The sequence below is a fragment of the Amblyraja radiata genome, chromosome 1 (assembly GCF_010909765.2).
Source record: "Amblyraja radiata isolate CabotCenter1 chromosome 1, sAmbRad1.1.pri, whole genome shotgun sequence".
In the NCBI taxonomy this organism is placed as follows: domain Eukaryota; kingdom Metazoa; phylum Chordata; class Chondrichthyes; order Rajiformes; family Rajidae; genus Amblyraja; species Amblyraja radiata.
The window spans coordinates 139687465-139706814 of NC_045956.1; the positions used below are offsets into that span (position 1 = coordinate 139687465).

The 19350-nt window shown below is 41.6% G+C and overlaps 1 protein-coding gene across 1 annotated transcript in view; it reads right to left on the minus strand.

The window, feature by feature from the left end:
- Positions 1–19350, minus strand: part of LOC116979725 (long-chain-fatty-acid--CoA ligase ACSBG2-like) — a 164467-nt gene that overhangs the window by 125690 nt on the left and 19427 nt on the right. Inside the window, exons 2-3 of the mRNA XM_033031464.1 lie at positions 9001–9098; positions 8118–8544 (exon numbers count right to left, since the gene is read on the minus strand). Of these exons, the coding sequence (XP_032887355.1) occupies positions 8118–8487 (370 nt within the window). The 5' untranslated portion in view covers positions 8488–8544; positions 9001–9098. The remainder of the gene's footprint in view (positions 1–8117; positions 8545–9000; positions 9099–19350) is intronic.

Here is a 19350-nt window from a genome sequence, read left to right on the forward strand (position 1 = left end):
GCATTGGGGGTTCAGTATTGATGTGGATAGAGAACTGGCTGGCAAACAGGAAGCAAAGAGTAGGAGTAAACGGGTCCTTTTCACAATGGCAGGCAGTGACTAGTGGGGTACCGCAAGGCTCAGTGCTGGGACCCCAGCTATTTACAATATATATTAATGATCTGGATGAGGGAATTGAAGGCAATATCTCCAAGTTTGCAGGATGACACTAAGCTGGGGGGCAGTGTTAGCTGTGAGGAGGATGCTAGGAGACTGCAAGGTGACTTGGATAGGCTGGGTGAGTGGGCAAATGTTTGGCAGATGCAGTATAATGTGGATAAATGTGAGGTTATCCATTTTGGTGGCAAAAACATGAAAGCAGACTATTATCTAAATGGTGGCCGACTAGGAAAAGGGGAGATGCAGCGAGACCTGGGTGTCATGGTACACCAGTCATTGAAAGTGGGCATGCAGGTGCAGCAGGCAGTGAAGAAAGCGAATGGTATGTTAGCTTTCATAGCAAAAGGATTTGAGTATAGGAGCAGGGAGGTTCTACTGCAGTTGTACAGGGTCTTGGTGAGACCACACCTGGAGTATTGCGTACAGTTTTGGTCTCCAAATCTGAGGAAGGACATTATTGCCATAGAGGGAGTGCAGAGAAGGTTCACCAGACTGATTCCTGGGATGTCAGGACTGTCTTATGAAGAAAGACTGGATAGACTTGGTTTATACTCTCTAGAATTTAGGAGATTGAGAGGGGATCTTATAGAAACTTACAAAATTCTTAAGGGGTTGGACAGGCTAGATGCAGGAAGATTGCTCCCGATGTTGGGGGAGTCCAGGACAAGGGGTCACAGCTTAAGGATAAGGGGGAAATCCTTTAAAACCGAGATGAGAAGAACTTTTTTCACACAGAGAGTGGTGAATCTCTGGAACTCCCTGCCACAGAGGGTAGTCGAGGCCAGTTCATTGGCTATATTTAAGAGGGAGTTAGATGTGGCCCTTGTGGCTAAGGGGATCAGAGGGTATGGAGAGAAGGCAGGTACGGGATACTGAGTTGGATGATCAGCCATGATCATATTGAATGGCGGTGCAGGCTCGAAGGGCCGAATGGCCTACTCCTGCACCTAATTTCTATGTTTCTATGTGAGTGGTCTCCGCGCACTCGTGGCCTCAAGTAGGTTGCGGCGTATTTTCCAGCCTGATAAAAACTGTCCACGAGTAAAGAAAAGGTTGGCATGGAATAAATCGATACTTTTTACTCATAGGTAGGTCGTGATGGTAGTCGTAGGTAGTCGTAGATAGTCGTAGGGCGGTAACTGGCTCGAGAAAAAAAAAGCAAACATGACATAATTTTATCATGTGATCATTTTCCAGTCGTAGCTAGTCATAGCTGGTCTTAGGTGTGGAAGACTGAGGTCGAAGGGGGTCGTAGGAGGTCGTAGATATAGTCATAGGAGGTCGTAGGAGGTCTTTTACTTTGGCGAGTGAACACGACCTTCACATTTTTTTCAACTCATTTAGGGTCTTCTAAACTCGTGGATTAGGTCATCTAAGTGGGACAGGCTCTTTACGAAATTACCCCTTTTTAAATCTCAACTTTTCCAGTATCTCCAATCAACTATCTAATTTCTGGTACTGTTTGGGCAAACCTCCTCCACACTGCCAAGGCTATGATATTCATTCCAATGTCCAGTACCAGAACTCAGCATCATACTCTGGCCATCTTAACTACAATGTTTACCATGTCATCCTGACCTTTACACCCCAAGCCACATTTTTATAAAGCAACAAATCCCATATCTTTTTGAAAATCAGGTTGTCCTGCAGTTGTTAATGATTTGTTAAATCTCCAGATGTCTTGTTATTGAACTCTTTAAAATTGTTTATATTTCCCATCCTTAATTTCCTTCCAAAATGTATCAGTTCGCAGTTCTCTACTTTAACATTAACCTGCCTAATTAGACACCACTTTCATTCTATATCAAATCTCGAAACTTTAAAATTACATTGCAATCTATCACCATGTTTAATTTAGTTGAAGATTAGTTGATTTATTGTCACGTGTACCAAAGTACAATGAAAAGTGTTTTTGTTGCGTGCGATCAAGTCAGCGAAAAGACTACATACAATTACAATCAAGCCGTCCACACTGTACATATACAAGTTGAAGGAAATAATGTTTAGTGCAAGATAAACTCCTGTAAAATACGATTAAAGAGAGTCTAAGGGTCTTCAATGAGGTAGATTGTAGAATACGATCACTCTCTAGTTGGTGATAGGATAGTTCAGTTGCCTAATAACAGCTGAGAAGAAACTATCCTTCGATCCTACTATATCAAGAATGCTAAAAGCAACGCCAAGGAAGGACAACGTACACTTTCCTTCAGTCCTCTAACAAAAACTCCCAATTACTCATTGCTTTCTGCCATTCAGACATTTCCATATCCCTGCTGCTGCTGGCACAAGAATATCAGAACAAGAATGGGGTACATGACTTAATATTACCTGGCATTCTTTTATTAAAATTACCATAGCACTTAACAAGTGCTGGAGCAGCACAGTGGCACAGCAGTAAAGTTGCTGCCTTACAGTGCCACAGACCTGGGTTCGATCCTGACTACGGGTGCTGTCTGTACAGAGTTTGTACATTCTACCTGTGACCGTGTGGGTTTTCTCTGGGTGCCCCAGCTTCTTCTCACACTCCAAAGATGTGCAGATTTGTAGGTTGATTGGCTTATGTAAATTGTATATTGTCCCTAGTGCTAGTGTGCGGGGTGATTACTGGTTGAAGCGGTCTCGATGGGCCGAAGTGTCTGATGCCATGCAGCATCTCAAAAGACCAAAATGACCCTGGTCCATCAATCGCAACCCCTCCTTCAACTTCAAATTTTCTTTTGTTTAGGGAAAGCGTAAAAATTAACCCAACAGCCCAATTAACATATTATAAGCAGATTGATAATGAAAAATATAACAATGTTCTGCCACTATGGGTAATGGACACAAATAATGCATCCCACGGTACTTAAGAAAGTGGCTCTAGAAATCGAGGACGCATTGGTGAAAATGTTCCAATGTTCTATAGATTCAGGATCAGTTCCTGTGGCTTGGATGGTAGCTAATGTTATCCCACTTTTTAAGAAAGGCAGGAGAGAGAAAACAGGGAATTAGTTAGCCTGACATCGGTGGTGGGGAAGATGCTGGAGTCAATTATAAAAGATGAAATAGCCGAACATTTGGATAGCAGTAACAGGATCGGTCCGAGTCCGCATGGATTTACGAAGGGGAAATCATGCTTGACTAATCTGGAATTTTTGAGGATGTAACTAGGAAAATGGACAAGGGAGAGCCAGTGGATGTAGTGTACCTGGACTTTCAGAAAGCATTTGATACGGTCCCACATAGGAGATTAGTGGGAAAAATGAGGGCACACGGTATTGGTGGTAGAGTGCTGATATGGATAGAAAATTGGTTGGCAGACTGGAAACAAAGAGTTGGGATTAACGGTTCCCTTTCAGAATGGCAGGCAGTGACTAGTGGGGTACCGCAAGGCTCGGTGCTGGTATCGCAGCTATTTACAATATACATCCATGATTTAGCTGAAGGGATTCAAAGTAACATTAGCAAATTTACAGATGACACAAAGCTGGGTGGCAGTGTGAACTGTGAGGAGGATGCTATGAAACTGCAGGGTGACTTGGACAGGTTGGGTGAGTGGGCAGATAGATGCATGGCAGATGCAGTTTAATGTGGATAAATGTGAGGTTATCCACTTTGGTAGCAAAAACAGGAAGGCAGATTGCTATCTAAATTGTGTCAAATTCGGAAAAGGGGAAGTACAACGGGATATAGGGGTCCTTGTTCATCAGTCTATGAAAGTAAGCATGCAGGTACAGCAGGCAGTGAAGAAAGCGAACGGCATGTTGGTCTTGATAACAAGAGGAGTTGAGGATGGGAGCAAAGAAGTCCTTCTGCAGTTGAATAGGGCCCTAGTAAGGGGGAAGGGGGGTTGGATAAGCAGTTAGCCGGAGCAAATGACAAAGACTAGACATTAAAAGGAGAGGTAAGGAAGGCTGTCGAAGTATACAGCAGGATATAGATAAGCTACAGAGAAAAAAGAAAAGTTTAATCCAAGCAAGTGTGAGTTGTTGCACTTTGGGAGGTCGAAGGTAAAGGGAAAATATATAGTTAATAGCAAGACCCTTAACAACATTAATGTACAAAAGGATCTAGAGGTCCAAGTCCATATCTCGCTGAAAGTAGCAATACCAGCTGATATAGTGGCAAAGAAAGCATACTGTTTGCTTGCCTTCATTGGACAGGACATTCGCAGGGTAGAGCTGCGAAACACTAAGGGGCAGAAAACGCTGGTGGGTGTTGTGTACAGGCCACCTAACAGTAGTAGTGAAGTTGGAGATGGTATCAAACAGGAAATTAGAAATGCGTGCGACAAAGGCAAAACCGTTATAACGGGTGACTTCAATCTACATATAGATTGGGTGAATCAAATTGGTAGGGGTGCTGAGGAAGAGGATTTTTTGGAATGTATGCGGGATAGTTATCTAAATCAACATGTAGAGGAACCAACGAGAGAGCAGGCTATTTTAGACTGGGTATTGAGTAATGAGGAAGGGTTAGTTAGCAGTCTTGTTGTACGTGCCCCCTTGGGCAAGAGTGACCATAATATGGTTGAGTTCTTCATTAGGATGGAGAGTGACATTGTTAATTCAGAAACAATGGTTCTGAACTTAAAGAAAGGTAACTTTGAGGGTATGAGACGTGAATTGGCCAAGATTGACTGGCAATTAATTCTAAAAGGGTTGACGGTGGATTTGCAATGGAAGACATTTAAAGACTGCATGGATGAACTACAAAAATTGTTCATCCCAGTTTGGCAAAAGAATAAATCAGGGAAGGTAGTGCATCCGTGGATAACAAGGGAAATCAGGGATAGTATCAAAGCGAATGATGATGCGTACAAATTAGCCAGAAAAAGCAGCATACCGGAGGACTGGGAGAAATTCAGAGACCAGCAGAGGAGGACAAAGGGCTTAATTAGGAAAGGAAAAATAGATTATGAAAGAAAACTGGCAGGGAACATAAAAACTGACTGCAAAAGTTTTTATAGATATGTGAAAAGAAAGAGATTAGTTAAAACAAATGTAGGTCCCTTGCAGTCAGAAACGGGTGAGTTGATCATGGGGAACAAGGATATGGCGGACCAATTGAATAACTACTTTGGTTCCGTCTTCACTAAGGAAGACATAAATAATCTGCCGGAAATAGCAGGGGACCGCGGGTCAAAGGAGTTGGAGGAATTGAGTGAAATCCAGGTTAGCCGGGAAGTGGTGTTGGGTAAATTAAATGGATTAAAGGCCGATAAATCCCCAGGGCCAGATAGGCTGCATCCCAGAGTACTTAAGGAAGTAGCTCCAGAAATAGTGGATGCATTAGTAATAATCTTTCAAAACTCTTTAGATTCTGGAGTAGTTCCTGAGGATTGGCGGGTAGCAAACGTAACCCCACTTTTTAAGAAGGGAGGGAGAGAGAAAACGGGGAATTACAGACCAATTAGTCTAACATCGGTAGTGGGGAAACTGCTAGAGTCAGTTATTAAAGATGGGATAGCAGCACATTTGGAAAGTGGTGAAATCATTGGACAAAGTCAGCATGGATTTACAAAAGGTAAATCATGTCTGACGAATCTTATAGAATTTTTCGAGGATGTAACTAGTAGCTTGGATAGGGGAGAACCAGTGGATGTGGTGTATCTGGACTTCCAGAAGGCTTTCGACAAGGTCCCACATAAGAGATTAGTTTACAAACTTAAAGCACACGGCATTGGGGGTTCCGTATTGATGTGGATAGAGAACTGGCTGGCAAACAGGAAGCAAAGAGTAGGAGTAAACGGGTCCTTTTCACAATGGCAGGCAGTGACTAGTGGGGTACCGCAAGGCTCAGTGCTGGGACCCCAGCTATTTACAATATATATTAATGATCTGGATGAGGGAATTGAAGGCAATATCTCCAAGTTTGCGGATGACACTAAGCTGGGGGGCAGTGTTAGCTGTGAGGAGGATGCTAGGAGACTGCAAGGTGACTTGGATAGGCTGGGTGAGTGGGCAAATGTTTGGCAGATGCAGTATAATGTGGATAAATGTGAGGTTATCCATTTTGGTGGCAAAAACGGGAAAGCAGACTATTATCTAAATGGTGGCCGACTAGGAAAAGGGGAGATGCAGCGAGATCTGGGTGTCATGGTACACCAGTCATTGAAAGTGGGCATGCAGGTGCAGCAGGCAGTGAAGAAAGCGAATGGTATGTTAGCTTTCATAGCAAAAGGATTTGAGTATAGGAGCAGGGAGGTTCTACTGCAGTTGTACAGGGTCTTGGTGAGACCACACCTGGAGTATTGCGTACAGTTTTGGTCTCCAAATCTGAGGAAGGACATTATTGCCATAGAGGGAGTGCAGAGAAGGTTCACCAGACTGATTCCTGGGATGTCAGGACTGTCTTATGAAGAAAGACTGGATAGACTTGGTTTATACTCTCTAGAATTTAGGAGATTGAGAGGGGATCTTATAGAAACTTACAAAATTCTTAAGGGGTTGGACAGGCTAGATGCAGGAAGATTGCTCCCGATGTTGGGGAAGTCCAGGACAAGGGGTCACAGCTTAAGGATAAGGGGGAAATCCTTTAAAACCGAGATGAGAAGAACTTTTTTCACACAGAGAGTGGTGAATCTCTGGAACTCCCTGCCACAGAGGGTAGTCGAGGCCAGTTCATTGGCTATATTTAAGAGGGAGTTAGATGTGGCCCTTGTGGCTAAGGGGATCAGAGGGTATGGAGAGAAGGCAGGTACGGGATACTGAGTTGGATGATCAGCCATGATCATATTGAATGGCGGTGCAGGCTCGAAGGGCCGAATGGCCTACTCCTGCACCTAATTTCTATGTTTCTATGTTTCTATGTTTCTATTCACTGTGGGAATCAGGAATAAATGATGCAACTTCATAGGCCTTTGCTTAGGCCACGTTTGGAGTCATGCATTCAGTTCTGGTCAACCCTTTACAGGGACGATGTGGAAGCTTTTGAGAGGGTGCAGAAGAGGTTTACCAGAATGCTGCCCAGATTAGAGTATCAGCAATAAGGAGAGGTTGGACAGACTAGGATCACTGGAGGTTGAAAGGAAACCTGATAGTATAAACAAAATATGAAAGCATAGACAGTTATAACCTTTTCCCCAGGATGGAAATATCAAAGACTGGAGGGCACAGCTTTCAGGTGAGAGGAGAAATGCTGAGCAACAGTTTTATTTAAATCAAAGGAGTGTGCTGGGTGCCTGGAATGGACTGCCAGGAGTGATGGTGGAGGCAGGCAGGAAATAAAAGGATATAATGCGTGTGCAAGCCGATGAGATGAGTTTATCTTGGTGTAAAATTTAGCATCAGACATTGTGGACTGAAGAACCTGTTCCTGCTCTGTATTTTAATCTGCTCCATATTCTATGAGACAGAAGGATGTCAGATAGGCAGCAAAGTGGAGTGAATTGTAAAGCCAGAGGGAGAGATATAGGCAGAAGGGGACAAGGAGAGGGAAAAGAGTAAAACATTAAAATTAGGTGCTCGGAGATAGGAGATGAGTGTATGAAGGAGGGGAGAGGAGCAGGGTGACTGGCAGGGTGGGATATGGTGGAAGAAATGAGGATGCACCTGGGGGTGCACAGGAAAGGGGGGGGGAGGGGTACTACTTGAAATTGAAGAAATCAATATTCATCCAATATGTTTTACTCAAAATTCCAGCATTTGCAGTTCCTCAATACTTCCTTTGTCCAGCACGAGATGGTGTCCTTTTGTGCAGTAAATTTTGTGCTGATTTTATGAATCTTGTAAGCTGTCAGGATGCATAATAAATAAATAATATCAAGGAATACCTTCTCCAGAGAAAACGTTGCTTATGTTGCATAAATAATTAAAGTCTTTCACATTGCAAACAAAAATTCCCTAAATCCGAGTGTAAAATCAACTGAGTTAGGATACATTTTTCTTTAAGTTAGATTTTAGTCATCAATATTAGTTTTACAAAGAGCAGACATTTTACAATTTATGCTGGTAAAATAACACTGAGATGCAAGCTACCTGGTCCTGGTAATTCCAATGCAACTGAAGAAGATCCTGATAGCCTTGGTGTGGGTTTCATTTGAGGCACATGCTCTGCCTTTTTCTCCTTTGCCACTTTGGCAGAGTTTGAGGTGTTGAAATCTGCCAAACTTGGTACATTCAGAGAAATTCCTTCTTCTTGAGGTGATACCAGTTGCTCAGAATTCCCAGGAGGAATGGTTTTAGCCTCCAATTGTACATGCATTTCTAGTTGATCCACAAATCCCTGTTGTTTCTCATGTAAGTACGTCTGTAGCTCTTCCGCATCTTCATTCCCCTGTACGATGGAGGGCCTTGTTTCGCCCCCTGCATCATTGGGCCAGGAATTGCCATCAATAACATCCCCCATCAACAAACCTGAAGAAAGGATTTTGCTCCGGACTGTTTTTTTTTTTTTAAAGACGAACTGTAGAACGAAATATTCAGTATTACTCTCAGAATTGCTGAGATTAAATTCATACATGATTAATGGAACAAGCACCCCTACATAATGTTGATGTAGTAAGAGTAAAGATTTGCACTGGCCCTACGCATTGTCTGGAATTCAGCAGCAGCTAGACTAAGGGTTCCTTATTATGTATCATTTTCCCCAATTCATGCCTGCTTCGGACTAATTATAAGCAAGAACTTTTAAGAGCTGAGTTTGGGACATACCTTTCTCCATCCTCAGTTTGTCTTATTATTTTCAACTATTCACATCAACAAAATGTCTTGAAGCACAAATTACTACAGCTCTAATTAATATTTTACAATTAATAATATTAATTCCTTTGCACATCATACATCTTAAGAAAAGAATCATATAAAAAAATATTACTAGGATAAATTCAGGCTTACAAATGATGCTTCAAGATTCACACACCTTGCCAAATATTTTTGCTGGTAGAGTTGATATCAGTGGTCACAGAGGCACTGGTTAAACCATTACTTTCAGGCTTCAGAAGAACAAAACACTTTTAGCTAAAATAAAAGAAACATAATTAGGAAACAAGAAAACTTAATGTTTACATTTGTATGAATTAATTGGATATTATAAAAACAACTTACAATAGTTAAAAATACTACTTTGTAGTTAGTTACTCAGTGGAGAGCTGCAGTTGTTTAAATACCGATGCAATCGAAAAGATTCAAGATTCAAGAGAGTTTATTGTCATGTGTCCCAGATAGGACGCTGAGTTTCTCCAGCACTTTTGTCTACATAGGACAATGAAATTCTTGCTTTGCTTCAGCACAACAGAATATAGTAGGCATAAATAAATACAGAACAGATCGGTGTGACCATATACCATTGAATATATATATACACACACATAAATAAGCAGAGTAGGTTTACCAGGTTAATTCCCGGGATTTCCATATGCTGAGAGAATGGAGCGACTGGGCTTGTACACTCTGGAGTTTAGAAGGATGAGAGGGTATCTTATTGAAACATATAAGATTGTTAAGGGTTTGGACATGCTGGAGGCAGGAAACATGTTCCCAATGTTGGGGGAGTCCTGAACCAGTGGCCACAGTTTAAGAATAAGGGGTAAGCCATTTGGAGACGAGGAAACACTTTTTCTCACAGAGAGTTGTGAATCTGTGGAATTCTCTGCCTCAGAGGGCGGTGGAGGCCAGTTCTCTGGATACTTTCAAGAGAGAGCTAGATAGGGCTCTTAAAGATAGCAGAGTCAGGGAATATGGGGAGAATGCAGGAGCGGGGTACTGATTGGGGATGATTAGCCATGATCACATTGAATGGCGGTGCTGGCTTGAAGGGCCGAATGGCCTACTCCTGCACCTATTGTCTATTGTCTATAAGGTACAATGGGCTATTAATGTTGAGTTTTGTTTGAGTTGAGTTTAATAGCCTGATGGCTGTGGGGAAGTAGCTATTCCTGAACCTGGATGTTGCAGATTTCAGGCTCCTGTACCTTCTACCTGAAGGCAGCGGGGAGATGAGTGAGTGGCCAGGATGGTGTGGATCCTTGATGTTGCTGGTAAGCGTTTGAGGCAGCGATTGCGATAGATCCCCTCGATGGTAGGGAGATCAGAGCCGATGATGGACTGGGCAGTGTTTACAACTTTTTGCAGTCTTTTCCGCTCTTGGGCGCTCAAGTTGCCGAACTAAGCCACGATGCAACCGGTCAGCATGCTCTCTACTGTACACCTGTAGAAGTTCGAGAGAGTCCTCCTTGACATACCAAATCTCCGTAGTCTTCTCAGGAAGTAGAGGCGCTGATGTGCTTTCTTTATAATTGCATCTGTGTTCCCAGACCAGGAGAGATCTTCAGAGATATGCACACCCAGGAATTTGAAGCTCTTGACTCTCTCCACCATCGACCCGTTGATATAAAGAGGACTATGGGTCCCCATCCTACCCCATCCAAAGTCCACAATCAGTTCCTTGGTTTTGCTGGTGTTGAGAGCCAGGTTATTGTGCTGGCAACATTTGGTCAAACGGTCGATCTCGCTTCTATACTCAGACTCATCTCCATCAGTGATACGTATCACAACAGTGGTGTCGTCAGCGAACTTGTTGATGGAGTTCGCACTATGGCCAGCTACGCAGTCATGAATATAGAATGAGTATAGCAGGGGACTGAGCACACAGCCTTGAGGTGCTCCCATGCTGATTGTTATCGAGGTTGGCACGTTTCCACCAATACGGACAGACTGTGGTCTGTGAATGAGGAAGTCGAGGATCCAATTGCAGAGGGATGCGCAGAGATCCAGTTCTGAGAGTTTTGTAACCAGCTTGGAGGGGATGATTGTATTAAATGCCGCGCTGTAGTCAATGAATAACAGACTGACATATCAGTTTTTGTTGTCCAAGTGGTCCAGAGCGGAGTGGAGAGCCCGCAAGATCGCATCCACCGTTGATCTGTTGTGGCGGTAAGCGAACAGCAGTGATTTCAGGAAAAGGAAATAGGAAGCAGAAGGGGTGGCAGAATTTATACACAACCCTTCTGTCAATTAAATTCCTGTAAAAGGACATCAAAGCCAAGCTAAACCACATGCCATACTTGGCTTTGACAAGCCAGTAGGACTGGGATTAGAATGTGGAGTAGCAATTAATGAATAACAAAATTACATCTTAAAGTTACAATTCCACTCTGTTACTATAAAATACATCAAGATCTGTGATAATTTTAACGTCAAGAATAAGCTTTCCTATAGTATACCATCACATTTCCACATGAGTGAAATGTAGCCTAATTAGTCATTTCTAAACATCTAACATAGCACAATTAGATGTTTAGAATGCTTTTGTAGATTAGACTTGAAAGTTCAACGTGTGCAGCATTTAGAGGGAGATATATTAATTCCGTAAAATAGGACATGGTGTACTTTTTAAAAAACATTTCCTATCAATGCTCTTAATTGCTATTGTAAATGACATTGAAATAATGCTTCCAACTCTGCTGAATAAATAGGCAAATTACAAGTCTTTGAAATAAGGTTAACATAATTAAACAAACAGGTTCCCTTCTTAATAAACAGACAACTCACAATACGGTTTGGTAGACCAATTCAAAACTTTACTAATTATCGGCCGATGGAAGTGGCAAGGATAACCCCAGCCAAGTGAGCACCACGGACACTTGGCTGTCCTCTCTCCACTTCCCTGAACACAGAATTACATGGTATTATATACTGGTCTTTTGTCACCTAAGCACATTCCAAAGACATTAGTCATGGTCAGAGGTACAGGGAATACACATTACTACAGGATGCGTCTGAGTTTGTCTCTTGTCAATCATCAGTCGCATCAAAGGCATCATGTCATGTGGTACAAGGCAGTTACATATCAAAGGCATCGGACATTGGTACAAGGCAGTTACATATCAAAAACATCGGACATTGTCTTAATATCTCTCACCGGGATTAATCTGGGCTTCCTCTCTCATCAATTGGTAGATGCATTTCAAAGCCATCGGTCATTATCTCAACCTTATACAGCAACCTGGGTGAAGTCTGGCTTGTTCAATACAGAGTCCCTTGAGCACATTAGTCATTGTCTGAATACACAGCAACCTGGGGAATTCCTCACATCCCCCAGCCTTCGGGCTCCTCCTCCTTTTTCCTTTCTTCTCCCCCCCCCCCCCCCCCCCCCCCCCATCAGTCTGAAGAAGGGTTTCGGCCTGAAACGTTGCCTATTTCCTTCGCTCCATAGATGCTGCTGCATCCGCTGGGTTTCTCCAGCTTCTTTGTGTACCTTCGATTTTCCAGCATCTGCTGTTCCTCCTTAAACATCCTGGGGAAGTCTGGGCTTGTCTTTCTGTATCAATCTACTTGAGAAAAGCCTGCTTTGAGACGAAATTTAAGTTGTAATAGTCCAGGATTCCATTATATATATTTAAAAGCATTTGACCTTATCATCTTCAATTCTTGATTAAATATTACATGATCATAATCAGCTTAAAAAGCTGGCATAAAGAAAACAAGAAACTGCAGATGCTAGTTTACAAAAAAGACACAAAGTGCTGGAGTAATTCAGCGGGTCTGGCAGCATCTCTGGAGAACATCGATAGGTGATGTTTTGGGTTGGGACCTTTCTTCAGACACAAAGAAACGGCATTAATCACTAGCCAACAATGGGCTTACCAGAGAACCGCCCTGCCCAAGATCATTTGTGGCCGACCCTGATTGGTCCTGGTCTATTCCCACCTCCCGCTCTTCAACCCCCCAACCTCCACTCCTTACTTTCCGTCTGAAGAAGGGACATAACCCAAAATGTCCCCATCCTTTTTCTCCAGAGATGCTGCCTGGCCCACTGAATTACTCCAGCACTTTGTGTTTATCTTTGGTATAAAGCAGCATCTGCAGTTCTTTCTTTCTGCTCTATAAATTGTTAGGTATTTCAGTTTTATCCAAAAGGTAAGAAAAGTTTCATAATTCAATATGCACTTGTGAAAATTGGACAAACAAAAAAAAACAGTCCAACTGGAAAACCCGTAATATTGTACCTAATAATCTCCCAAAGTGATTGCACAAGAACACAGACATTAAACCGAGCCAGGAAGGTAAGCAACCGACAAAACTGTGGGTAATAACAGTTACTGGGCACAGGTTCAGTGATGAGAACAACATTCATGGCTAAGTACTAAAAATAACAAACCAGTCAAACGTGGCAGATCAGTCATTTGGACAGATGTATGTGTTAAACTGAGTTTTTTTTTCAGTCTAATTCAAGAAAACTTGATTCAAACCATTGCTGCTAAAATCAATTCTTTATTCTGACAGTGCTGGGTAATTCTTTAAACCTTCCAACAGAGCTTAAAAACTCTGGGGCAAGTCGAAATAACTACTGACTTTGGTATAAATGTAACACATTATATAGGTAATAGACAATTATGATACAAAAGGAGTGGCAAACTATTAACCAATCATTATGGTTTACCATACATTTAACTTATTTGCATTAACCAATCAACTAAATCCTTTCCATTGATTGACATGTATAGTCACATGATTTTCCATTTTTCGGCCCCTTTAAAACCTTCTTCCCCTCTGTGGTTTTCTTTAACTTCTTTGCTCAAAATCATTTTATTTCAATGAAGTAAAACAACAGAAATATAAAATGGATTCTCAGAGACCACCTCTCAGAATATAATATACACATCATACAGCAATCACACAATACATACACACAAAACATATATTTTGGAAAATAAAGTTATTTCTAAAACTTCAGATTTAAACAAGTCTAATATTCACTATCCTAATTAAACACAATACACTTCACAAATAATTTCCTTACTTCATAGTTAAAATACAGTTACTTATGAATTCAATATGAGTTTTGCCCCATTCTTACAAAGTGGTAAGAACTTAAGTTATTTCTAATCACACAATTCCCAACTCCTAGCACACAAAGGCCATATACTTGTCGCACTTGATAAATTATAATTGTTTCTTACCAAGCTCAGGTCAAGTTTCATTCTGAATTACAACCTTCACCTTGCTCATCTCTGGAGGAAAGGAATGTAAGGCCTCTTTACAACTTCTTACTAATAGCATTCCACACAGCAATTTGAAGATTACTATATGCAGACCCCAATCGTTTGGCTTAGATCAAAACAGAGTTACTTTCTCAGTCTTCTATAAACATAAGAAATCACCCTTATACAAAGGTCATACAACCATCACCTATGCCTTATCTCTTATCCCAACATAAATACATTTAAACAGCACAAACCAAATCACAGGCTAGTATCTAGCCTTGGTGCCTAAAACCCAATATAGACTACCATAAATCCCCTTCATGACACAGCCGAGCTCAAAGATGTGTCACAAAGAAAGAACAAATGGTGCCCATGTCCTGGGAAGAGACCCGATTAACAACCAACACTCTAAACACCAACCTAAACCAAATACAACTTCTGACAGCATGATTATTGCTTCAAAGCAATAAATAAAGATATGCCTATTCAGATCAACATTTCCATGTTATGATAAGCCATCTGTTCTCCTGTGTGTGTTCTTTGTACTTGATTTCTTTGTGGAGCCATGTATTTCTGAAAGCCCCAACTCCAAGCCCTTCTCATGTAACTTAACATAAATTCCTCACACAGAGATTATAATTTGAGCAATTTTATTGTATAATATTTCCTCATATGGATGGGAAAGGATATGGACCAAACTTGGCAAACAGAACTAGTTCAGAATGGGCAACGGTCAGAATGAACAATTTTGGCCAAAGGCTTGTTTGCACGCTGTACGACTCTAGAATTATACGCGTAAACATACAAGTATTTCAACAAATAATTTTTTTTAATCTAAAACAGCGACTGCTCTCATCGTACGGGAGTATTTTAAAACGAACCACAATAAAATTCCAAAGGATTACTGCAAATTTATTAGGAACTGGAGAACAGTATGGAACAGGTAGAGATGCAAGCTTAACAAAGGGCATACTAATAAAAGTTATGCTATTAATATTTTGTTGTATTCACATTAAGAAAATCATGTGTATTTACCTTTTAAGAACACTGTGTATAGCTGTGGCCACCTGCAATAGTTTGCACAACAATACAGTAGCACCTTTGTGACTCCATTTTACAAAACAATAATGTGTGCTTTCATCAGAAAAAATAGAACCATGTTGTGAAGAGCACGTGTTGGAAGGATATTGAGATAGGGTTTTGGAGCAGGAGTACCAAATGAAGTATAACAGCTTTTCCACATACTTACTTTCCAAACAAACACCAGTTAATAATGCATCAACACCTATATTATTCAACATGATCCTAACTGTGCGACCAATTTACTAAACATGTAATTTCTATACTAAGGTGACCAAAAATACAAACAATAGGTGACCCCATCAATGTTTTATAAAGCTGTAGCATAACATCCCTGTTCTTATACTCTCCCTAGCTAATGAAGGCTAGCACCCATATGCTTTCTCCACCATCCTATCAATCAGTGCTCCCACCATGTGGGATCTTTGGACTTGTTCGCCATGGTCCTTCTGTTCCTCAATACTCCCAGAGGTCCTTCCATTCATTGTCCATGCCCTATTCTTGTCTGACCTCCCAAAATGTATAATTTTACACTCATCCGGAGTAAAATTCCATCTTTATTGCTTTGATAACTTTGCCAGCCTATCACTATTTTTCTGCGGCTTGAACAAGTCTACTGCTATTCAACAGACCACTGATTTTTGTGTCATCTGCAAACTTACTATTCATCCCTCCTACATTAGTGTACAAGTCGCTAATGCACATAGCAAACTGATTGTTCCAGTATAAATCCTTGTGGTAATTGGTCATAGGATTCCAATCACAAATACAATCCTCTTTTCTTACAGGCAGTGCATCAGGGAGGTAGAAGTTGAATACAGAATATGTTAATATTAATAGGCTTTAAATATGCCTGCATGCAGTCCTTAATATGATGCAAATCAACAGTCAGCCGAAGCATTACTGAAAGATCCCAAAATGCCAATACCATCTTTGCTCTCATTGCCATCTTTAAGAAAATGTATCTTAATTTTTTTTTAATGGAAACAATTAATTGGAATACTGGGTAGAAAGGCTGGAAGAGAAAGACCACATATTGAAATAGTGAGTCAGGCAAGTTAAAAATAGAGGAATGCACTAATTGCTTTACAGCCAATAGATCTTCTTGTTATCGAGTCCAGAGCTGAACACACTTCTCAGCATCTGCACAATGGTGTCTGTCTTGCACTTCTTGTGCGTGGTGGTGGAAAGAGTAGATTGGTTACTTCACATACTAACCAATGTAGTGCTTTATTATTAGATGCTGCGCCTACTACACTGTTCATATTATCGTAACCCAACTCGTGCTGGCAGTCTACGCTGCTACACAGCTGAAGCAACATCCTGTAGCGTATTATAAGTGCCTTTCAATAAATACTGTTGTACCATATTCGTGAGTATGACTGGGTCATCTGACATGGTGTCAAGAAGTGGTTGGTAACCCACTCCATGTTTAAGTATATCGGCTTTTATTTTATCCCCTGTATTTTGTTTCCATCCATTCACGCGCGCTACCATGGCCAGCTCACTTCGCCGGCCAGACCCTCTGATCTTTGACTCGGACATCGCTGAACGTTGGCGCGTTTTTGAGCGCGACTACAACCATTACATTCGTGCTGCCCATCGCTAAGCTACACAAGAAGAGCGTGCCTCTATACTTCTCAACGTCGCTGGCCCTGAAGCAATGAAGCATACAGAGCGTTTTGACTACGCGCCTGCAGTTCTAGATCACAAAAACCAGATCGTGGTACCTGCTGAAACTATTGATGATCCTGCGGTCCTACTCACTAAGTTCCGACAGCTGTGTGACCTTCGTGCCAACTCCATACTTGAACGTACTAACTTTTTTGCTCGTTACCAACAGCAAGGTGAGCCTGTAGAAAATTACATTAGTGATCTGAGACACATTGCTGTGTTAAACTGAGTTCTTTTGTCAATCTAATGTCAAACAAACTTGACTCAAACGCTTGTAGCTGTTGAAATCGATTCTTTATTGAGTACTGAGACAATTCTTTGAACCTTCCGACATGGAGCTAAAAGCTCCGGGGCAGCTCCAAAGAATTAGTTACTTTGATACAAACTCATGGCATTTATATAGGTATTAGACATTTCAGGTACAGAGGGTATGACAAACTAGTAACCAATCATCTGAGTCCTTCTGGTGATTTACAACAGTCACATGATCCCCCTTCTCTGGCCTCATTTTACAACTTCCGTTTGCCTGTGGTTTAACTTTGTTTAGAATTATTTTATTTCATCACAGCAAAACCCCAGTAGGCTCAATTATCAAAGACCACTCCTCAAAATATAAGATACATATGTAATACAATGATCACACAAGTCACACAAACAAAACACACTTTCCATACCAAGAAGAAAGATATTTCTATAAATCTAAACAAGGTCTAATGTTTACAATCCTACTTAGACACAATACATTTCATAAATGGTTTCACTACAATTTTACAGATTAAAATACTATTACCTATGTATTAAAAACATTAATTATATGAGTTCGCCGAATTACACAACTTCTAAGTTAAATTCAAAACCCACACACACCTCCCAACTCCAAGCATACATGGGTCGTAAATCTGTCAAATTAATTGATGTATTTTGTGCCAGGATACAGCTTAATTCTTAACTTAGTCCTTTTCCTGCTATCTCTGGGAGATGGATTTCCACTCATCTGCAAGGCCTTTTACAAATATTACAGAACAAAGGATAAATTTACAACTTCAGACCATTACCTCAAAACTACATCTGCTTCTTCGACTTTCTATAAACAGAAGGTAGGTCACAAATCCATCAATCTGATTCTTTTCCTCTCCAAGCATCCATCCCTTATCTCAACCTCATTATAATTTAACATAGCCAAAGCTAACCACAGAGTCTATTATCTCTCAGCCTTGAATTCTGTCTCGAACTCAGCATAAACAGCCATAACTTAGAAACATAGAAAATAGGTGCAGGAGGAGGCCATTCTGCCCTTCGAGCCAGCACCGCGATTCATTGTGATCATGGCTGATCGTCCCCTATCAATAACCCATGCCTGCCTTCTCCCCATATCCCTTGATTCCACTAGCCCCTAGAGCTCCATCTAACTCTCTCTTAAATCCATCCAGTGACTTGGCCTCAACTGCCCTCTAACTCTTCATCTTTATGCCACATTCAGAGCTCAGGAAGGTGTGGGAGATTGCAACCTTCACGTGGTCCGCCCTGTTTCGCCGAATGTAATAAACATGTTGTGCACAATCAAATAAGAACAAGATGTCCTACAACTTTAGGCTGTGCACGTCATACGCAAGAAGAAGAAGAAGTGCTCAGGAATGTGCCATAGAGAAAGAGCAGATGACCTCTGGCCTAAGAAGAGGCCCTATTCAGCTATCCATTCTTCAACACAAAATCATATCAAACATTATTTCCTCCATCGTTTTAATTGCCTCAAAGCAATAAACTAAGCTATGCAGGTTCAGATTAGCGTTTCTATGTTTCGATTCATTTGTTCCCTGTGTGTGTTTCTTTGTACTTTATTTCTTTAGGAGACATGTGTTTCTGAAAACCTTAAGCTTTTTTCTTGCAAATTACCTAGCTTATATAAAAGTCACCATCCAAGTAGTTCTATTATATACTATTTCCTCAGCTGCATGCTGCCGTTTTGAGAATCTGTGTGAACTCATCCGCAACAGACTGGCCTGCTTAGCGATAAGGTGCAAGATGAATTAAGGGCCTGTCCCACTTGCGTGTCCTTGGCATGCAAATTACGCGACCTCGTGGTCGCGTTGAGCCGCGATGGTCCGGCAAAGGTCGGTCGCGATTACATGCGTACGCACAGCCGTCTGGAGCACGTGACATCATTTGAAGATGGACACAAAGCTGGAGTAACTCAGCGGGACCGGCAGCATCTCTGGAGAGATGCAATGGGTGATGTTTCGGGTCGAGACTCTTCTACAGTCAGAAAAGAAGGGTCTTGTCCCGATACGTCACTCATTGCTTCTCTCCAGAGATGCTGCCGGTCCCGCTGAGTTACTCCTGCATTTTGTGTCTATCTTCAATTTTCTGGTAGTAGAAGTGGGGGCGGATCCGGACCGCAACGGCCGTGAGCCCCAGGCCGAGTTCAGCGATCTTTTGCCTGCTGTTGAAGGTGAGACGTTGCGTCGCGCCAGGGTCTTGGGCCTGTCCCACTTTGGCCGTCAGTTCCGCGACAGGCCATCGGCGCTCGAAGA